Genomic DNA, 22,875 nt, shown 5'->3' on the forward strand with positions numbered 1-22,875 from the left:
GTGTGTTAATTGCTTCACCTTGTCATGAGGACAAGCAATGTGCGGGCAAATCAAGACAGAGCAGCAAGCAGGTCCATCGTACTCTAAGCCATTTTCTCTGAGGAGAAGAGCTACTACCTGTATTCTGAATGATACAACGAATTTAGGACTATATGTGATGATTAAGGCAAGTGTGTGAGTATTCATATCTTCATGCAGAGCTAAACCTTATCTCCTTTTACATTAACTATTACATTGTCCTATTTGTGTTCTCTGAAGAATATTTCTATGCTGCAAAATGTATGATTTCTTATTGCAAACCTCAGGTGACAGGAAGTTGTAAAAATCTAGTATTACAAGAATTTAATGTCTGACGCTGTCTCCTGTAATGTTATTGTATTCATGACATTATTATGTAGTGTTTAACTCAACAAGTTATTCTGCAAGGCTATTTTGTATGATGCGTATTCATGTCTGTAGCAGTTTGTTGATATTAAATGTTTTTGGTTTTGGTTCTCCCATAGTATAACTTGTAGATTCTTGGCATTACGCTTAGGACAGAGTAGTCAGAGTGCTCGACAAGATGGTGCATGATCTTGTTTCCTCTCCTAGCTTACCAGAGAACCCTTTGAACTTATACTGTAACATCACTTTTAACTAGAGCCATGAAGAAATTATTCAGGAATATGAACTACTCTGAGAACAAGGTGTGAAATTTATTGTGTAGTTCTTGATATTTTACTCATGTTTTATGGTGCCAATGCAAATTAAAGGTATGAATGCAGCTTCTAATGGCTGAATAGATCTTCTGCCCTGGACCAGAGTTAAGAGTGCTAAACAACTGACAGCTTTATTTTGTCCTATTTTAATTGAAAAAGCACTGATTTTTGGTGTTTCCTTCACCTCTTAATTACCTTAAAACACTATTCCAACTACTGCATTCTTCTGGGAAACTATATATTGCTCTTCTATGAAAGACTTCTGCCCATGTGCAACTACTAAAATGATTTTATCCCCTAAAAGAACATTAGAGGGTGCAAAAAGCATCTTTAAGTTGCTTGTGATTTTTCCTTGGATTTTATTCTGAACGGACCTTGTAAATCTTTAAGTTTTGTTCTGTTCCACTGCAGACAAATGTGTTTCACATCAGTTTGAAACAGAAGCTTAAAAATGTCCTTACGCTCTTACTTTTTGTGCCCTCCTTTCAAAAAACTGCTTTAGAAAGTGTAGTTGAAGGGCATGTTTGTTTACATTATACAGAAACTATGGCTATTTACTTCAATTGTTTTTGTCTTTAACTTGGATTTTGTGGGGTTTTTGGTAGTATATGTGTATGCCATCACAGTTGGTGGATTAAAATGTCATTCAGTGTATTCATAGACTTCTGTTGTGATTAACATTTGTTTTCTTATCAAAGAAAAATGCTCATGATCTTACCTTTTAAGCTTTGGCCGTATATTTGTTGAACACAAGCAATAAGCCAGATTATTTGCAGGTGTTTTGTATGTTCCTTTAATGGATACAGCCCAATCTGGAGTGATTCAGACACTGTAAGGGAGCAATGTTCTCTTGACCATTAGTGTCACGTAAAGACGTGACAAAACTGGCAGTTGTGATCTGTAAGGTTATTATGAGCACAAGCTCGTTCCTCTCTGTTCAGGCTGAAGTTATTCTGTGTTTGATCTGATGGCACCGGGGTCCTTTGAAAGTGCAAGGATGCTTCCTGCAGCCACATCTCTACCAAGAGTTTAAATGCAGTTCATATAAAAACCTAGACTTTGTGGAGCTTGATACTATTTTAGAAAAGGCTTTTACCTGTCACATGCATGAGCACTTAACAGGCTTTTCCTTGAGTCCTGACTGAAACAAAAGCACAGATGTCACATCGTTCAAATTCCTTTAGTTAGTGAAACTAGCAGGAATCAGATCATCTATAATCATGGGAAGGGTGGAAAGCAGTTGCCCATTAAGGAGTAACTGTGTGAATGCCTTCTTTGGGGTGCCATAAGGAGTTTTGGGCAGGGATACTTCAAACTGGTGGTGCGCTGCTTTTCTAGCTGGCAGCCGCGTATAACCTTTGAGCAAAGTCCAAGAAGAGGGTTTTGGTAGGAATCCTCAGCTCTCCAGTCCAGGCAGTGTGGGATGAAGGTTGTTATTGTTTCCCATGGACATTATCCAGGAGAGTGGAGCCCTCATATGGCTATTAGCTATCCAGAAAATGTTGACCAGTGTGCAGAGCTGATCTTTGAATCTGAGGTGACTAAAAATTGTATGTAAAAGATAAGGAAAAACAGCCATGTAGTCAGAGTTGGCAGATCAGTTCTGGCATTTTTCCCCACCCCTAGACTGGGAAAGCTTCCTCCCCTAGACAGGAGGAGTTTCAGTCTGAGGCCAGAAGAAAAATACTGGGGGGAAAAGATGCCCAAGTATTTATTTTTATTTTTAATCTTTCACTGAAGTATCTGATCAAGGATGAGTTATTGAATTAGAATTATCAAATTTGATACTTTATGGGGAGAGGCAAATTTTCATTTTAAAATCATTGTTAGAGCATCAGGTGTTCATTAGAATGATATAATTATTGTAGTTTTATGAATCTACATAATGTAGCTTTTCATTTGGAGAAGTTATTCTGTGTTTTAAAAGTAAGTTCACCTTGTGTCTTATGATGTCCTTGTTATGAAAGGTAGCTTGGATACCACACAGACTCGATCAAAGGCTTACATGCAGATCTGAATTTTTCCTTTTCCCTTTAGCGCAAGGGGTAGGACGTAGCGGAAAATTTGTTGCATTTGTTTTCTGTTGGTTTTCACCTGTATATTAAAGCAAGACATACCTGTTAAATAAAATTCTGTCTTCCTCTTTAATTAGTGTTAAAGTTGAGATATTTTAAATGGATTGCATTGCATTACGGCACATCCAATTGCTGTGTAAGGTATTTGTTGCCTGATGACTACAGGATTAAAGGTTATAGGGTGCTCTGGCTTCTGTATTGCACACTTAAAACAGTAATAGACTGTTAGAGCTCGGCTTCTAGAAATAGCCCTTAAAAGTGCAGAAGGCTTGGAACCTGTTCCTGCTTGAAGTGTGGGTTTTTAATGTGCTGAAAGAAGAGCTATAATAGGATAATAAAAACTCAGCAGTAATTTCATCTCTTGCTGTCCTGTAGTAGGCCTTCAAAGAGTTGTCCAGTCACTTAGGATGTGGAGCATCTCGTCCATGTTGGCAAGCTTCTGCGGAAACATTAATCAAATATAAAGAAAGGGCTTTGGCGCTTCTTCACTAAAAATAAACTCTTATTTGACCAGTAAAAATATAGTTATTCCAGAAAAAGATTATGGATGAACAGTGTGATTTATTGCATCTTAATATATTACTGAATGCTATACTGATTAGTGTCATTAGCTGCTTGACTCTTGGCAAATTCCGTGTTCTTTTTAAAAAGCTTTTATATTGTTACTATCGCTTAGGGAGCCCTAAGCACAGGAAGATCTCGTGTGCATATACAGGATTTAAATTTTATCATAAAAGTTATTTAAGCTGCAATTTTTTTTACCTAATAAAATGCATTCTCCTTTTATGTGACAACATGCAAAACCTTTTGTGGTGTTGGTCATCCGTGGTGAAGCCCTTGTAAACCTGTTCCTTGACTTTTTGTTGTATGTCTTGCTTTTAGAGTTTACCCTTGCAAGAGCAGGGCAGAACAAAGCCTCTTGAGGTTTTACAGAATACTCACTATTAAAAGGTCTACGCATACTTATGTGTACCTGTTAAAAATAACCCCAACAAACAAAACCCTAATGATTAAAGGCACCAGCTTTGTCAAAAAAAGCCATCAAAAAATGCTAAGGTGGTAAGTGTTCGTGCCTTATAGTGCAGCTGAGCCTGTGGTGATGCAGCAGTCTGGCTGTGTGGGACTGCTTTGAGGAAGCTGGTAGTCAATACTGAAAATTAACCTTAGGATTGTTTCATCTTCATTTGAGATTTCGTTCAATGGTTTGCTTTAATATGTCTGAGTTTGCAATATATTTTTTTTAAAACTGCAACTAAAAATTCATTAGTCATTTCTGGAAGTCATTCCACATGGCTTTGCCAGCATAAGTGATTTTTGTGGAAGTTTGAGCTCAATACTGTGAGGTGCTGAAGGTCTATTGTGAAACTTGGAAGCGTGCACAAATCGTCAGCAAAGGGTCTTCACAGGACCTACTTTGATGGCTTGACCTTCACCTGGAACCACTTCTGAAAATCTGAGTTTCAGAAACATGTTTGTAGCTAAATGTTCAATGTGAGAACCATATTCAAGAGACTGAAATAAAACAGTAACACCTTGTAGCTTTAAAAGTAGTGTAGCCTAACTAATACCACTGTGTTTAAGTCTGCAGTGTGTGCTAAAATTTTAGCTTCAGCCAAGTGTTGTGGATATAGGGCTGTTTTGGTTGGGGTTTTTTTTTTTGTTTGGTTTTTTTTTTTTTTCCAAGGGATCTTAAAACTAAAGGGTATTGGGCTGTTTAATATATTATGGGGGTATCAGTTGAAGCCAAATGTGTTGCTCTTGTGTTGGTTTTTTTTTTAAAGGTGTAACTCTGAAGCTGATAATTACTCTTACAAATAATAGTGTTCACTTTCACTGTCATCAAGCAGCAGAAATCTGATTTTGACTTTAAGGCAGATGAATTCCTATTCTGAAGCGTTAGTTCTTTTTTCTAATGATAATGTGATTGGACACTAATTATCCTTTGGAATGAAGCGCTTGAGCTCATACTGCTCCTAAGCCATTTGTTCTTTGGCTGGGGACAGTTTATCATGTCTAGAGATCATTTTTTTTGCCTTTTTCCCCCCCCCATAGTCCCTGGGAAGGGGCTGTGCTTGGAAATTACAATAATGAACAGAATATACAAGTTCTGGTTAGAATGCAAGGTAAACTACAAATGTAATATTCGTGCCATGTAAGAAGTCCAATCCTGACTTAAAAGTCGGAACTTATATTTACCAAACTGTAACATTAGGAGTCTTTTTGCTTTGAATATATTGAGTGAACTTTAGAACTGAATTTGGATTTAGTGCAAGAGCCGTATGATTGCTTTCTCCTGATCAGCAGTTAGTTTTGTGTAACTAATATCCTTGAAATACTGAGTGTGCTTCTCCTCATCAAAAATACCCTCGGCAGTCACTCTATGCTGATGAATTACTGGCGTCAAGTTCTCCATTCAGTTTTGCGCTAGAGCAGAGAGGGATGTCTCTTGGTCTGGGCAGAAGGCCTGAAATTCCAGAGCTCTCACCTTGGCTACTCACTCCCCTGTCTGCCTCTGGCAAAATTACCCTTTTTTTTTTTTTTTTTTTTTAGCTTCAGTTGCTGCACCTGTGAAATGGAGACAATGCCTCCTCACAGGAATGTTTGGCAAATTGTGTAGGTGGAGATGAGCATCTTCAAAGTGAAAAATCTGTGGAGGAAAAAAAAAATTAAAAAAATCTCTTAAGGTATTTCGGTGTGTAGTTCCCTGAAATGGATGACCCAGCCTAGTTCCTTTCTGCCATCAAGAGGCACATCAAGAGATCCTGTTGCTGGCAGCCTGGTCTCGCCCCTCACCCTGCACTAGCTGGTGTTGTGTCGGTTCCCTCAGCTGGGACTGAATGAATGCCAGCCTCTCCTTCAGGGGTGGTAAGCTATTAAACGGCCTGTTCTGCCACATCTGTTCAGGCAATTAATTATCAAATATTTTGATAGCCATGGGCTTTATTTAGTCATCTTAATTGCCCTTTTTTGGTAGGTGTAGCATTCTATTGAGAGGAGAATGTGTTTTTCTTTTTTTTTTTTTCTTTTCATAAAATGGTTTATATGGAAAGGTGTCCCATTTTACAGCTGGATATGAATTTGCTATACCCTTCAGTGCTCTCTCCCAAATATGCAGTAAGAATACCCATTTTTTGTTTCTGTGATTGCTTTGCCAGCGTAATTTTTGTGATGATTTAACTCAGTTTTGTTACAATGTAAAGTAACTAGAATGAAGGTAAGTTTAAATTTAAGAAAAAAAAAAAAAAGGAGAAAATAAGTGTTGCTTTGAGTGTCTAACTTCCCTAGTAGTTAGAGAAAGTCTAATTGCTTAGGAAAATTGTAAAAGGTACTGAATTAAAAATATTAACAGTACTGATGATATTTTTTTTTTTTTTGTCCAGTAAAACATTTCTAGTTTTGTCTGTTTTTACTAGAACAAGTTGAAATCATCACAGAAGGATAAAGTGCGTCAGTTTATGGTCTTCACACAATCTAGTGAAAAGACAGCAGTGAGTTGTCTGTCTCAAAATGACTGGAAGTTAGATGTTGCAACAGACAACTTTTTCCAAAATCCTGAACTTTATATACGAGAGAGTGTTAAAGGATCATTGGACAGAAAGAAGTTAGAACAACTATATAACAGATACAAAGGTGAGTACCCTGAGTTATATATGTATGTATTCTTAATTACAGTGTATCTTTGCAGCTGTGTTCTTGTGCTTGAATATCTTAACCAAGTCTTTCAGCTTTGTTTTTCTATTACTAGTAACTCAGATTAGAAGGGGAATATACGTAGGCTTCTGCTTCACAAGGATTACATGCGATTGCTTTATGTGCTCTAAATATGTGTACATTAATACAAGATTAGGGTCTGGAACTGCAATGGTGTGTACAGTGAGTAACTGTAATGGTTAACGTGGATTTTAGGTGATTCTTCTGGTGAAAGCACTCAGGACTCGCTCCTGACAAAGTGGAAAGTTACATACCAAGGATGGATTCTACCTTAATTTTTATTCACCTTGTGCTTATTATTAGATAGTTACAAACAGAACAGAAAAGAAAACAAAGTCTCTTTATCTGTTATATAACCAGTGTTCAACAGATGATATCCTACTACAAATAGTAAAGTGGATTCAGTACGTAGAACAAATTCTGTGTTTTAGCACTTTAAAAAAATCTGAAAATGAGTACTACATTTTCTGTCAGTTTTCATATGCGTGGATAATCCAGATACCGTTTTCCTGAAGTCTTTGTTGGCTTGCGTTAGTAGATCTTTGTTTAGTGCACTTGAAATGTGAGCATCTCACTTCCAGACCAGATGTTGATTCCTTCCTGGAAAGAGGAGTGTGCCTGGCTGACTTGGAATCGGTAACGGGACAACGTAACTTTCCTCTTGGAGGTTACCGTGTCCAATCTCATGCATGCTGGTGATGCCAGAAAATGCATAAAAGTAATATTGACTTAGTAGTTTATGGGTAGATGTGATTATTCGATCAGTACAGCTTGCAAGTGGACAGTGCAGAATTGTTTATAATGGTACACAGATTGGCAGTCTTACCAAAGATGCCAGTAATTAAGTGTGCTGGTGGGAAAGGACCACTGTTCTCTGTAGGGAATGAGTCAGAATATGGCGCAAATTATTAGGCAGAGAACAAATGTTTGTGGTGCTTTTGCCTCTCCATGAAAATAACATAAGCTTCATTGTATGGGAGGCTTAATTGTAGTATCTTCCTCAATTGTCAAAACTGAACCGTTGAAAATACTGATTTAATTTTGTTTTTAAAATATTCACTCATAAGGGCTGAAATGACTTCTTGAAAATGTTCGCTTATCTTAAATGCTCGTGTTGAATAAATTAGCTTTCTCAAAAATCTGTTTTTCTTGATACTTACTTTTATATCCCAAAGATCCTCAAGATGAAAATAAGATTGGTATAGATGGTATACAGCAGTTTTGTGATGATCTAGCTCTTGACCCAGCCAGCATTACTGTACTCATTATTGCATGGAAATTCCGAGCTGCAACACAGTGTGAATTTTCAAAGCTGGAATTCATGGATGGAATGACTGAGCTAGGGTAAGTGTGCAGTAAGTATTAGACACTGACAGTGTAATCCAGTGTCAGAAGCTGGAATGCACAGTGAAACAGCCCTGCTTTGGGGAATCCACAATCCCGTTGTCCTTTCAGACTACAGAGACTTTTTGGAGTCTAGCATCACTTGTCTGCCTCTGTAAAAATGCTGTCTATGCGCTAGATGCTTAGTGACCAAAAAAAGGGAGGCAACTTTCAGTGCTACTTGCCTTGGTTGTGTGAGTATTTCAGTTAGTTGCCATAGAGCTACTGCAGTAGGTAAGCAAGGATGTTGGTCTGCAGTCTCGCATACCTGGGTTTTCTCTGCCTTCTGAGAATGTAGTAGTCTTTACCACGTTTTTCTAAAAATCTTGCGGATTATAGAATCTAATGTATCAGCTAGTGTGTACAAATGGCAATGTGAAGAAATACAACAATTTCATTTCTTTGTTGTTATAGATGCAGACTAATTACAGGCTTCCTGAACTTTGTTTTGGTAATCGTAGTGTATTCCACAAAAAATTACAAAATTTTAAGTTATAACTCGTATTTTATGGCAAAATGAATAATACTCAAATAAATATGCTTTTTAAAATGCAGATGTGACAGCATAGAAAAACTGAAGGCCCAGATTCCTAAAATGGAACAAGAATTAAAAGAGCCAGGAAGATTTAAGGATTTTTATCAGTTTACTTTCAACTTTGCAAAGAATCCAGGACAGAAAGGTTTAGGTATGTATTCTTAATTATAAACATTTGTTTGTAAATATGGGAAATGACTGATTAAAGCAGTAAGTGAAAATATTATTGTGATCCAATGAGTCTGACAGGTAGCCACCCTTGGGATAAAATAAGTCTCTGTTTTGAAAGATAGGCATCAATTTGAGGTGTTTAGATTGATAGGAATATCTACATCATTAGTATAGACTACAAAATTTTATGAGAGAGGGTTTATTCTTTCACTAAGAGTGTGTACAATTCTCAGTAAGCACAATGGATTATGGTCTTACATTAAAAGCATAATTATACCACCTAGAATTTGCAGCACTGAACAGATTAATTGCATTTTCACTTTTCGGAGAAATTTAAGCTGTAAAACCGATTTCCATGTAAGTACACTTGTACAGTTTCTTGTGACACCAAAGATGCTTGCAAATGTCTTGGCAAAATAGAGTTGGAATACTACAAATAGATTTCTATATCCTGGGCTTGATGCCTGTTGTACTGTTGGTAATAGGTATCTACCTACAGCCTTTTTTTGCTCTTCTGCTGATTGTGCTTTTGATTAGTATAACAGGTGAAGTGGAAGAATCGCTTATTAAAAATAATTTTGGGGAAAACAAAAACCAACACCAAAAACATGACAAAACACCACAGTTTGGATGGAACTAAGTGAACAAACTGTAGATCTGTCTATTCAAAATGGCAAAAATTAGGGAACAAAAGTTTCTTTCAGGCAGTAGTGTTAACCAACCAGAATACATATTCATTTATATACAGTGTAGTTGAGATATTAACCATAACTAGTGTTTAATGACTCTGTAACTGTCAACTTCTTAACTGTTCTACTTTGAGAAGAAATAAAATACTAGAAGGTTCTTCCTTGGCAGCTTGTGAATTTATTTTTCTCAGTAATGAAAATGCCTTAAACTGACTGCCACCGACCAGCTTTGCATTTGCGCACTGTGAAAAGATGAGCATTTTGCATTGGTTTTGTCGTCTTTTATACGTTGACCAACTTCTGGCTTAAAGTGAATATTGAAAAATAAGTGAATAAGCAAGAACTCCATGTCTCAGTTTTGACTCTGTGTCATTCTCTAATATATTTATGTATCCTGTTTTCAATTGGATTGTTAGTGTCATTGTCTTAGAAGAAGCTAAAAGAGCACTGCTAAACTGTTTAAAAATACTTCTGCATGCATGTAGTCGGATATGAATCCTGCAAATAAATGAGTGGGCTGATTCTTAATTCTTGTAGAAAGTCATGTTACATTTTTTTCAGACTGCTACTACAAGGAAAACATGGACAGTAATTGAATTGTGAGAGGACAGAAGTTAAGGTTATGGAGGGTGTCAGTGTGGAATCAGTTCTGCAATGTGAAGAGTTGCAGAGTTTTGGTTTTTGGTTGAGGGTTGTTGTTGTTTGTGGTTACCATTGTAACATTTGTATGTTGTTTTTAATCTTTAAGCAGCTTTACAGAACAAGGAGTATTTTGTAGAAACTCTGTAAGGTGGTAAAAGTGAAATGGCAAATCACAATAATGTCATAATTACATGATCATTTTTAATTCTGTTTTCTCAAAGCTTCAGAATAACAGAACTATTTGATGTAGTACTTGCCTCTTATTTTCTTCTCCATATTTCTAAGGTATAAGCCCGACTTGCATTTTTTTTTCTGATAAGCCCCCCTTCCCCAGTCCCATATGGAAATGAATCTTCTGAGTATCCCAGGTGGAACAGACTCCAGTAAAAATTATTTACCAGGAAAACTAAGGCCCTTGCTTTGTTTCTCATTCATCTTAAAGTGTCTTTATGCAGGTTAAGCTCTAACAGTGACAAAGACAAGTATAGTTTTCTCAGATTCATACAGGGCATACATAGTGTAAGATTTTCCTTGTTGTTGTTATTATTTACTTATTTGTCTGGGTCTGGAAGTGATGTAGGACTAAGCTTAAAATCTGGATACTTACCAACCCTTTTGGTGCCAATAACTACACAGTTCTAGGCATGAATTTATGATAGGGCAGAATAATTCTGGAAACCCTGAAGCAAAAGAATACTGGGAGAAGTACAGTGCTGAAAAGTGAGTGCTCCTAGTTAGGCAATTAATTTTGGAGTGTCTAAATAACTGCTTGTAGAAACTTGCAAATTGATTTCAGTGTATATAATCTTACAAACATTGTGTAGTAGTTCAGGCATAGTCCAGGAAATGCATTTCCTCTGCATAATTCCTTACTACCGTGTAAGTGCTGTGGATGTCTTAAACGTTCTTGTGATATTTGCATGTCATTTGAGAATACCTTTTCGCTTACGTTCATCTCAAACATTGTTTGCTTCACTTGCATCTCTCTGGATAAAACTCAAAATGGAGCATATATTTTGAGACTTTCATATTTGATCCATGAGGACTTTCCTGAGCATTCCTTCACTTTCTTATGAAAACCTAAAATTATATCATTACTTTCAAATATTGTGACTTCATAAAATTTCGTTTAAAATACATAGTTTGTCCTAGGGTGTTATGTTATTGTGCTTCCATGTGTGGACTCACATAATGAGTTTGACGTTGCAGCATCCTGAGACCTGTTTTTTAAAGCCCTTGCTTACCCAGAAGAATAATCTCAAGATTGTCTAAACATGTCAGAATGCACAGTTTGTTTACAGTATTTGTTTTATAAACCACTATAAATATGCAGCAATTTGATGACCTTGCATTTTTTGGTATGCCTGATATTAGCATCACAAGTAAATAAAACTTGGCTTTCTAGTCTTTTTCCTTGAGGAACTGACTAGCTTCATCTGAAGTTTGTCAGTTCATCTATTCATTTTCAGAAAGACTTTCAGAAAGATTTTTCAGTTGAAAGCTGAAGTGTATGTTTTTGTATCTGAATCTTCTACCAAAGAGAGATGCGTAGCCTTTGCACTCTTTAAGCTATGTGTGGAAATGACAGCTTTTTATTTACTGAGGAGTAGTGACTTCTGTTTAGTGACTTCTGTTTAATTAGTCACTGCTTCTCGAAACTCAAATTTACACTTTTGTCTGAAATTTTTTCCTTACAGCTGCTGGAAAATCCTCCACAAATTTTATTCTTTAGTCAGAAAGCATTGTAATGTGAATATGCTGTTTGAGAAGAACTTTTAATATCAAAGATACTAAACTTCCCCCCAACGCCATCTATTTTCCCTTCAGCAATGCAGAGTGCGTGCTCTTTGTTTGCTGTTGATTTCCCCTCTAAGATCCACCTCCCTGCTTTTTTAAAATAGTTTGGGTGTCTGGGGGAAGGGAGTGGTTTTCTTGGGTTGTGCCAGGGTTTTTCTTTTTCTTCCTGAGGTGCACTTGGTCAGGTGCCTCTTCTCTCTGCTCTCACAAGAAGATTGTTTATGGAAGAGATTTGCTAGCCTGCAAAATATATAAAAGCTTTTGTTAAAAAAGAGGTCACTTAACTAGGTAGCCTTTTGGGGTTACTGTATGTAGTTGGTGATGGATACTGAATTCAGTAAGATCCCAGTTAGTAGCATTTCGTTATACAGAACGAGGTCCTTCTTAATTCCTGGGAATGGAGATTGTGCTAGGTAGAGATTTAGAACTTGGACACGTAACTTCCCTTTATCAGCTAACACATTACTGTATATCACTAATAAACAGTAAATGCATGTCAGTTTAGCCTTTGGCAAATACCAGGGAGGTGAGTTGTTCTTTTTTTCTTACATGCTAGACTAACCAGTCTCTTTTTCTAACTGCTACACTATAACAGCACCCACTGCTGACAGCAGCACACAGCTGCCTCGCAGGCAGTTCTTGTTCCTGAGCTGCGTCAGTTCAGATTTCTCAGGATGACTGAGAAACGGATTCAAAACAAGCAAGAACTTAACAGGAGTCTTTGGAAAAAAGCAACAAAAAACCCCACCCCAAACCAACAAAAAAAAAAACAAACCCAAAACTCAACCCAATGAAAAAAAGACCAACAACTACCAACTATCAACCATCTGCTTGTACAGTACTGAAAGATTTTTTTTCAAAAGGAAACCTGATTGCAGAAACGAACAGTTGACACAAACCATGTTACAAAGCCAGCACCTGTAACAAAGTTGCTCTAAAAATGAAATCATAAAAAGCTAGTTTTATGTAAGTTGTATTTTATGTATTAAAAAGATTAAAGAAGATCTTACTAGAACATTTTTTTTTTCGAGTCAATAGCATTTCTAAGACAAAAATATTCCACTGTATTTTAACTAAAGTATTGTTACATAGCAAAAGTCATATGAAATATCCTTCTGTGTTTTGGATATTTAGCTAGTAATATGGGCAATTTTCAGTTCTTCTATATTCATGTGATAGTATCAAAATCTATAAAATATTTGTGTAACACTTTATTTATGCTTGCCTTTTTGTAAAGGATCCACGAGTATATTTGCATTAGATTAATCTGTTCACCTTTATGAGTGTATCTCAGTGGAGAGGATTTGAAATGTATATCTCTAAAAGTAATATATTTTAATATTACAGATTTAGAAATGGCCATTGCCTACTGGAATTTAGTACTTAATGGAAGATTTAAATTTCTAGACTTGTGGAACAAATTTTTGTTGGTAAGTTTAAATCTTTACATAAACTGGACTGCAGTGTTTTCAAAACTTGAAAGATAAATATGTTTAAATTATTGAGTAGATGAGACAGACTATTTAGAACCAGATCCCAAATACTGCACTTCATAGTGTGTGGTAAAGAAATAGGTTTTGGGGATATGGTTGTGTCCAAGACAGTAACAATGAATATGTATAAGGTTTTTTTAATATATTTTTTTTTAAATGTAAATTTTCCACCCCTCCAAACAGGAACATCATAAAAGATCAATTCCTAAGGATACCTGGAACCTTCTTCTAGACTTTAGTACAATGATAGCAGATGATATGTCTAACTATGATGAGGAAGGTAAACATTTCCATTTTCTTTCATTAACTTCTAACTGTGTTTTATGCTACATTTATCACTGTATATCTGCTTTGGCACAGCTGTGTAATAACAGCATAATTAGAATATCACTTGTGATCTAAAGTTCAGTTAGAGCTACTTTAATGCATGATGTTGTTATCTGTTTGCTACTGCAGGTTTAAAACAGAAAAGCTGCAACTTTCTTAAACCCATTTTCTTTTTTTCCTTCTGTCTGAGCTCAAATACTAATTCTTTCTTAGAGACAAACACTGATATTTGTCCACTTAAAAAACACAGATTCTCTGTCAGCGCAGTTCTTGGCGTCTTCAACTAAGTAACTGATTTGTGGCCTGTGCATTTCTTCGCAGTGTCCTCTGATTATTGCATTTCTTAGCTCAGAGTATTTTTTAAGTTTGGTTGCTTCAGTTTATGTGAAGATCAGACATGTAGTAATATTAAAGTGAAGATGGCAGCATACAAGGATTGCTAAACATAAGTTATATCCTACCAAATATGTTTATTGTAAATTTTTTTATTGATCTTTCCTCTTCCAGTCCATCTGTAGCCAAGAACAGCTAATTACCTTCAATCGTTGGTGGCAGATCAGTTCAGTGAGTGGAGGAAACTGTAAACTTCTGATGCTTCCAGAACAGAGGGGAGCAAACTTCTACAACTTTATGGACAGTTCTCATTCCCTTATCATTGAGCAAATAGGCTGCTGCCCATAATAAATCAATGTAGTTTAGAAAGATTAAAGGCAGAAAACATGTTTTAATGATTTGGAATAAAAATATTTTATGGGTGGAAAAATAAAAAATGGCCCACACTTATTTTTAATCTTCATGTCACCATCATGCACGTGACGGGACCTCTTTGGATGTGGCTGCCCATGATATGTAAAATATTGATATCCATTTTAACTACCTCTTGATAAAGAACATGGAAGAGTGTCTATATAGTGTAATACCAGCCTTGTGGCGCACTAGGCTACTGCTGGCTGTCGCAGTGCATTTTGCTGTTTTCAGGTATGGCTGAGGATGCCCATTCTAACAGGTGAGCATTGCATTCACGCAAAATCAAATTGTGAGCAGTAAATGCTGTAGTATGTCACGATACGCTGCTGCACACAGCACAGACTGCTTCGTCCAATATTCAACATCTTTTAAGCAGCTGTTGCCATCCTGGAGATCAAGTTCTGGTGCCAAAACCAGGACAGTTTTAAGCTAGAAGTTTTGTCAGCTGCTTTTTTTTCCTGCCTTTTTTTTTTTTTTTTGGTCAGGAAGATAAAGGATATATGACCCTTGAAAGGGATGTCTATTAAATGGTTTTAAAGGAAGGAGAAATCTTTAACCAGCTCTTAAATTTCAAGCAAGGAAATTGCAATTTTTTTCTTACATTTTTTTTTCTTGAAACTATGCCTAGTTAAGACTGGCAAGTAAATAACTTGTCTCTGAAGCTTTAAAAAGAATGCCTTGTTGAATTAAGTTCTTATATTCTGGTCTTTTTGGTCTTTTTTCTTTTAGGGGCATGGCCAGTTCTTATTGATGACTTTGTGGAATTTGCACGCCCTCAAATTGCTGGGACAAAAAGTACGACAGTGTAGCACTAAAGGACCCTTCTAGAGTGTACATAGTCTGTACAAATACCTGAAATGGAAAATTGCACAGTCAATTTCTGCTGGCTGGACTGAACTGAAGATCAATCCTCACGATATGGCTGAGGGTTGAGACAAACTTTAAGGATACATCTTGGACCATATCATATTTCATTCTTCTACTGGTGGTTTGGGCTTTTCTTCTAGTCTGGACCACTCTTGCCAGTTAAAATTCCAACATTGTGGATTTCATCACGGATTTTTTTTCTAATTTTTTTTTTTTTTTTGGTGGACCACCCTAGTTTCATCTCCCATAAGTCCTAGAAGCTTTATAATTATTTTGAGGTTTCTGGTTTCACATAAAGCACAATGCTGATCATCATCAGACAACAGTTGTATGACATCTGAATTACACAGATCAACATCAAAACAATTTTTAAAAGAATCCTTAAATATACACTTGGGGCTAGTTGCAAAGACTGTATTGATAGCACTTCCTGTAAGAGTGATATATTTAAGTGTACTGGGTCCGATTTTTTTTTTTTTTTTTTTTTTCTTTTCTGGAAAAGTAAAGGTATCGTATAAGTGAGTTTGAGTATCTGGTAAAAACAATTACAGAAATAACCAAGAAAACCCAAGGTGGTTGATACTGGGGTATCTAGGTGCCTATCTGAATGGTTTGATTGTACATCAACTGACTGTGAGAACAGTTGAAGTACGACACAACTACTGTGCACTTAAAGCACCCGTGTGTAATGTTATAGTCAGCCTTCAGTGAGCGTCATTGAGATAAGCTGTGTGCGTCACGATAGAATCTAATATTCCTAGGTTATTATCTAAGAAATCAGATTTCATTACAGTTTTGAAATGCTTATGTCTGTCAAAGAAAGGTTTTTCATTTCTGTGGAAATCTAAAACTTGAATATACTGAATTTGTGTCTTAAATGTTTGCTACACAATACAGTATTTTAAATTGAGACATGGAATTTTTATGGTTGAGGTATGACGAAACAAATGGCCCTGTTGTACAAGAAGCTGGTGAGTTTGATGTGAATCTAGGTTTTGAAACCGTTATCCTGAGAAGTAAGTTAACTCTTTATAACATATAGGTACTGCCATTATGGATGACACCCATTTTTTAATTATTTTGTTGAGTTTTCCTTAAATCGACATATCACTGTGGTTGCCAAATATGGAAATTCAGAGTAAAGCTTTCCCAAACAAGCACAGATCAGATATAAAATACTACACTGGCTTTGTTTGCTTAAATTATTTTGTTGATCCATCACTACTACTTACTGTCTTACTGCATTTAACTAAATCCTTTGTTTTGTTCAAAACAGGTTTTATCAGATGCAATTCTTTATTTTTAATATTACAAGAGCTCTTGAGCTGCTTTTGTGCTAAACATGGTCTTTTACTCCTCACTTTACTTGGGGAGAGATTTGATAAATACTACTCTGTAAAACAAGCTGGAAAATACCGAGCTCCAGGAAAAGACCGTAGTTACAAGTAAGGATAGAGGTTTAAGTCCATGCTCTAAATAGTCCCATGATAAGGCCAGAATTATTTTTGAAGTGAGTAATTGGTACTTGCACTAAACAGCAGAACACTTTTATGCAGATGCTAAAAGTATTTTAGGGAAAAATTGACTGTTAAACTGCTAAAACTTTTTATTTGTGTTCTCTGAAGCTGGCCGTAAGGCTGGCTCCCCTTACAGCAGTGCTCTTTTAAGAAAATCCAATTGTGCATTTCTTTCAAGAATACCGTTCCACAAAAACATTGCAAACTTTCTCCAGCTACTGGAATTGGCTATGCCAAAAAAAACCGTGTGTTTTGCTGCTTTCAGTATTTCCTTTCTCAATTTTGTGTAAATATAAATGGGGACTTGAACTTACGGGGGAGGGTGGAAAAAAGCTCTACAAGGGATCTATGCGTGCTGTTTTCTGTCTTGAGGGTTTTGGTACAGTTTCAGATTGATTAGTTCAAGTATGCTGTGTTTGGAGAGGAGAACTGACTTGCTTTTTATCCCGATACAGACTCGTCCCTCAAAAAAGTCTGAGAGTGGGTAGTGGCGTCATGCCGTGGTGTTTTAAAGACTATTCCTTTTGAATGCAAGATCTTTTCAACAAAATAGTGTTGTCATCAGTTTGGTACTACACGCTTATAATTACTGTGTAATTATAAAGAAATACATAAAACTTTGACTAATTATGTTGCAGAAAAGCGTTATTTGTGCTATGATGGCATCTTAAAAGTTTTTCAAAATGAGTGACTGAAGTTGAAAGAAACATTGATTTAACAGGGTGTTGTTCTAAGGACAAAATGCCTGGTGACAGGGAATATTTTGTATTGAAACGTGCTCAGATGTGGCCATGTGTTTTTTCCTTTATATATTTGTGTGGTTTTTCTTTTTTTTTTAAGAATGCAGACAGTTGCTTACTTGGATTGCTTTAATTCGTAAGTGCTTATGTCTTCGATTTGACGATCTCCCCTTAAATGGATCAGTTTAATTTTGCCAAATGTCAAGAAAAAAAAAAAAAGGCGGCGAACATCAAGTTTGTAACCTGTTTTTATATATTAAATATGTACAAAATTAGAAGTGCCCTGATATAAAACACTTAATCTTGAGATTATATTTAGTAAAAAAACCATCATTTGCATATCTCTGTAAGTTCAAATGTAACTTCTTACAATCCCTCTCATTACCGACAGAGGCAATAAAGCTCCAGTGAAATTGCCATGCCGAAGTCTTCTCGTGCATTGTTTCGGTGTATTATTTGTAAGACTTATTTCTAGAATATGCTTTTAAGCAAGGGGGGAAAAAAGGTATGGAATACTGGCCTTCTGCATAAAATACCCTCTATTGGTAAGTCTTTTTGGCGGCAGGGGAGGGGAATCTAAGAACTGCTGCAGCACCTTCCCTACTGCAAGTTTAGAAGTACAGAACAGAGGTGATCTTTGGAGCTGTGCTGCACTGCCATTCCCTAGCGTGTGACGGCAGACGCCGCACACAGTGCATTTGTTTAAATATGGTTGAAGACTCCCACACATAAGTAAAGTGACTTTTTTTTTATTGATCAACCTGTTAATAAGGAACTTATGACTTCAAAACTGTTCTACAGTGATATCCGTACTGAGAAATCCTTATTTAAGAAAGATATAATTTTTAAGAATGCATTTAATAAACTTTTGTCGTTCACACTTTATTTAAATAATGTTGCAGGAAGTCGCTGTAGATCTTACTTGACTACGGTACACTGACAATGTCTGGGTTTTTTAAACCCATGGTGCCACTCAGCCCTCTGACCTCTCAAGGAGAAGACCACACCATTGAATACTTGATGAAATTATTAACCTTACCTGTCAGAAAAAGGCCTTAGCTTTGTCATACGTAGGTGACTCTTCAATACCAACAAGTAAGAAGTATCTGCTTGAGTGAGTGTTGTAGTTTCGCCTCAGCCGGCAACAAAGAACCAGGCAGCCGCTCCCTCAACCCCCCCCCCCCACAAGGTGGTTTAACAGAACAGCACAGGAAAGAGGAAAACAATAACACCAACAGTGGAATGTACAAATGTGATTATGGTACCACTGCTCACCACCCACTCACAGTGGCACCTTTCTGCCAGCTCCCCCTATGGCCCGGGCACGGCTCCCACGGTATGGAGTAGCTGCGTCCTGGGCCAGCGCCTTGGGGAAATTAACTCTGTTCCCACCAGAATCCAGACAGTAAGCACCAAGAGTTTTGCTCATGACAGTTTAAACCACCACGCAAAGCCAAGTCTGGACATTTAAATTGGTACAAAAACCAACACCTGGCTTTGGGAAGTTCTTCCACTAACTTGTCCTCACTTTGACAAACACTGTTAAACTGTTATTAGAATGTTTTACATGAAATTACAACTGCTTCTTTCTAAACTCAATTCTATGTTTTCAGAGTATAAAATTTCAAGCCCTTCTCCCTGGAAGAGGTCAAAGGACAACTGGCAGACTTAGAATGATAACCCTGTCAATCAAATTGGGAACAGGAGGCTGCCCAGGAAGCCTGTGAGATGGTGGTGCTGTAACGGTTGTGTGGGGAGAGGACACAGCTGGGCAGCCAAGTGAACACTGGGTTATGCTTGCTGGTGAAGCAATGGGAAGGAAACCCGTGCTGGAACTCAGCACTAAGCAAACCTCAAGGTAGGCTGCATGGTGAGGTGGAACGGTTGGGCTAATGACTGACCAAGGGCAGCTGCTGGAGGGACAACCTGACAACCTTCCCCCCCCCCCAATACATGTGTGTCTATTTATCAATATATATCTCCATACAGATACAGCTATAGATGTGTGTGTGTGTATAAAGTTGGTTGGTGGGTGCTTACTGGTGGACTTCTCTCCAGCCAGAGAAGGCAGCAGGGGCTCTCCACGCTCATGTCAGTGCTCTTCAGTGGCTGTGGTCTGTGTAGGTGGCCACGCATATACGTATACCGGTACTGTACACGTGCACCTGCTGGGAATGTATCACCACCAGTGGTGGTGAACGGAGTCAAATCCAGTTGGTGGCTGGTCACAAGTGGTGTTCCCCAGGGCTCAGTACTGGGCCCAGTTCTTTTTAGTAGCTCTTTATCAACAACCTAGACGAGGGGATCAAGTGCACCCTCAGTACATTTGCAGACAACACTAAATTACATGGGAGTGTCAATCTGCTTGAGGGTAGGATGGCTCTGCAGAGAGACCTAGACAGGTCTGATCAATGGGCTGAGGCCAATGGTATGAAGGTCAACAAGGCCAAGTGCCAGGTCCTGCACTTGGGTCACAACAACCCCATGCAGGGGTTGGGGGGCTTGGGGAAGAGTGGCTGGAGAGCTGCCTGGTGGAGAAGGACCTGGAGGCGTAGGTCAATAGCTGCCTGAATATGAGCCAGCAGTGTGCCCAAGTGGCAAAGGCGGCCGATGGCGTCTTGGCCTGTATCAGGAATAGTGTGGTGAGCAGGACTGGGGAAGTGATCACACCTCTGTACTCGGCCCTGGTGAGGCCCCACCTCAAGTACTGTGTTCAGTTTTGGGCCTCTCACTACAAGAAAGACATGGAGGTGCTGGAGCATGTTCAGAGAAGGGCAACAAAGCTGGTGAGGGGTCTGGAGAACAAGTCTTATGAGGAACAGCTGAGGGAACTCAGGGTGTTTAGTCTGGAGAAAAGGAGGCTGAGAGGATCTTACCGCTCTCTACAACTACCTGAAAGGAGGTTGCAGCAAGGTGGGGGTCAGTCTCTTTTCCAAGCAGCAAGTGACAGGACAAGAGGAAATGGCCTCAAGTTACACCAGGGGAGGTTTAGATTGGATATTAGGAAAAAGTTCTTCACCGAAAAGGTTGTTAAGCATTGGAACAGTAACCAGGGAAGTGGTGGTCGCCATCCCTGGAGGTATTTAAAAGACAGGTACATGTGGTGCTGAGGGACATGGGTTACTGGTGGTTTTGGCAGTGTTAGGTTGATGATTGGACCTGATGATCTTAAAGGTCCCTTCCAACCTAGGTAATTCCATGCCTTGCTCCTGAATGATCCTGGGCACATGCAATAACTTGCTTAACTCTGGCATATATTCCTCTAACATTTACATAATTAAAACAGTGACTCAGCTAGAAGTGAAAGTTTTATTTAATAAATATAATTTTCATAAACCATTTTTAAAACAACTTCTACTGACCAAGCTGTACAATGAGCAAGCACACCGACTCGCTGTCAGAGAATCAAAAATAACATGAGGCAGCCACAGTGTCAGAGGTCCAAAATTCTTTGTACTAATTATTGCTACGGTTTCCAGTTGTCAATGCCCCTTATTTGCCAAAAATTAAGGATCAACATCTTTAAAAAGATACTTCTTGCAGAGATGATATCATTCATGTTTTTGTCTTCAAACACAACAACAACGACAAAAAAAACCTTGATCACACTTCAGTGGAAAAAACAGGCGGCTACCAGATGATTTTTATTTTTGTGTGCATAGGACCTGAAATCTCTCTTGCGACCATAACTGGGAATTGTAAAAATATATTCTTTGCTTCAATAATGACATCTTCTTTATACCTGAAAGTGAGTCTCATTTTTAACCACTTTCCCCTTTATAAACTTATCTTTATCCCATTCCCAAAATGTAAAGAGGCTGAGAACCTACTGATGCATGAAATAATCTCCTTTAAAACTGCCGAAGAAAAATTAATATACACCACAGGCCATACAGGTGCGCTTCGGGGTTTCTTTCAGACAAGTCACACTTCCTGTCATAAACAGTATATTTCATTTCTTTCCCCTTCGTGTTACATACAGAGGTCTTTAGCCCACGGTTTTATTCACATCTATGCATTTATACAAACTGGAAACAACAACAGAAAAAAGTCATAGCTACAGTGATGACAATTGTATGTACTTATTGTAATACAACATCACAGCGTGCCAACAGCTAGAGCAAGGCGAATACTTCAACGTGATGAGAACATTCCTTTTAACGAAAGCCACAGAAGCTTGGGCAGCACGCAAGGTCTTTCTACAGAGTTATTTCCGATGCCTCTACGAGCAGTATTTAGCTGAAGGAAAAAAAAAAAAAACTATGGAAAGCAGAAGCCTTGCAAATATCCATGCGAATGCGCTTCTAAGACGACTGACGGCAAGAGTTGATACAGCCACAAGCATCCAATCTTTCCTCCTCCTGTTTATAAACTGAGGCATTCCAATAGAGAGCAGAAACCAGACAAATGCCACTGGAAGCAAACAACAGAAGCAAAGAACGTACAAAACTACCAACAATAAAAACAGTCACAGAAAAAATAAACCCCAGATCTGCAAAGAAGAAAGTGTAACTGGCTAATAATTTAGGAACAGAAGGCAGGCTAAAATTAGTCCATAATGAACGGTTCGCCCAGCTCTAGGAATAACTCCCTTAAAACAGTGATGGCTGTAAGAAGGCAGTGGCGGGTGCAGTGACAATGCTGTGGAGTTATTAGGTATTCTACACCAAGAAAAAGAGAACCTCAAAATAAATGGTGCACATTATGATTGAGCACTTCTGAACACTGAATTTCACCAAAAATCACTGATATTTAGAAGTACAGACGTGTCAGATAAAACTATTAAAAATAATGTCGACTACAGCTTTAAGACATTTCTAACACTAGAAAATGAGGTTTTTCCAATATAGAAGTTATAGCATCATAAAAAAAAATGTGTTTGAAAGTATTACCAAAGGTTTCCAGTAAGAAATTATAGTTGCCTAATATGCATTCTAAGTTGCATAATCTTTTCTTAAATCTTTTGCACTAGAAAACAAGAAATCATTCTGAAATGTAAAGACAGTTTCCAGCATTCATTCCTTTGCATTTATTTGTTCCCCCTCCCCCCAATAACCTTAAAAAATATACAGAATATTTTAAGCAGAATATTTACATTTTAGTTTGTGAAACAATTCAGAGCATCTTCCCACTTAATTTTTTTCCACTGCACCGTTTAAAAAGCGCAAGTTTGGCAACTAAAACTATGTTTTTCTAAGTAACAAAAAAACACAGAACAAGAACTAAAATCTGCCGAGAACTCAATCCCGTTGTGAAGGTGGCGATGGAGAAGGTGCTTCTTCAGAGACACTGCATAGTAAAGTGACTTTTACCTAAGAACAACTACTATAGGCTTTTCTGCCATACGTTATGGATTTCAAGGCTAAGAGGTAACTCGGAAACATGTCCTCTCTAGGGCAAATTCTCCCTCACCCATTCACACTCTAAATCAGAGAGATGAACGCGAGCGTTACACTGCATTAGCCGTATTTTGTTCAGGCTTC

General features: G+C 37.7%; 1 protein-coding gene across 1 annotated transcript; it reads left to right on the forward strand.

Annotated features, from left to right (window-relative positions):
• The first annotated feature begins 6,191 nt into the window (after window positions 1-6,191).
• Window positions 6,192-15,495, forward strand: DCUN1D1 (DCN1, defective in cullin neddylation 1, domain containing 1). The gene is made up of 6 exons (XM_009895297.1): window positions 6,192-6,403; window positions 7,660-7,828; window positions 8,423-8,553; window positions 13,049-13,131; window positions 13,378-13,474; window positions 14,998-15,495. The coding sequence occupies exons 1-6, from the start codon at window positions 6,229-6,231 to the stop codon at window positions 15,075-15,077; spliced, it is 735 nt and encodes a 244-aa protein (XP_009893599.1). The 5' UTR covers window positions 6,192-6,228; the 3' UTR covers window positions 15,078-15,495.
• The last annotated feature ends 7,380 nt before the right edge of the window (window positions 15,496-22,875 follow it).

Source organism: Charadrius vociferus, unplaced genomic scaffold (assembly GCF_000708025.1).
Source record: "Charadrius vociferus isolate BGI_N301 unplaced genomic scaffold, ASM70802v2 scaffold311, whole genome shotgun sequence".
In the NCBI taxonomy this organism is placed as follows: domain Eukaryota; kingdom Metazoa; phylum Chordata; class Aves; order Charadriiformes; family Charadriidae; genus Charadrius; species Charadrius vociferus.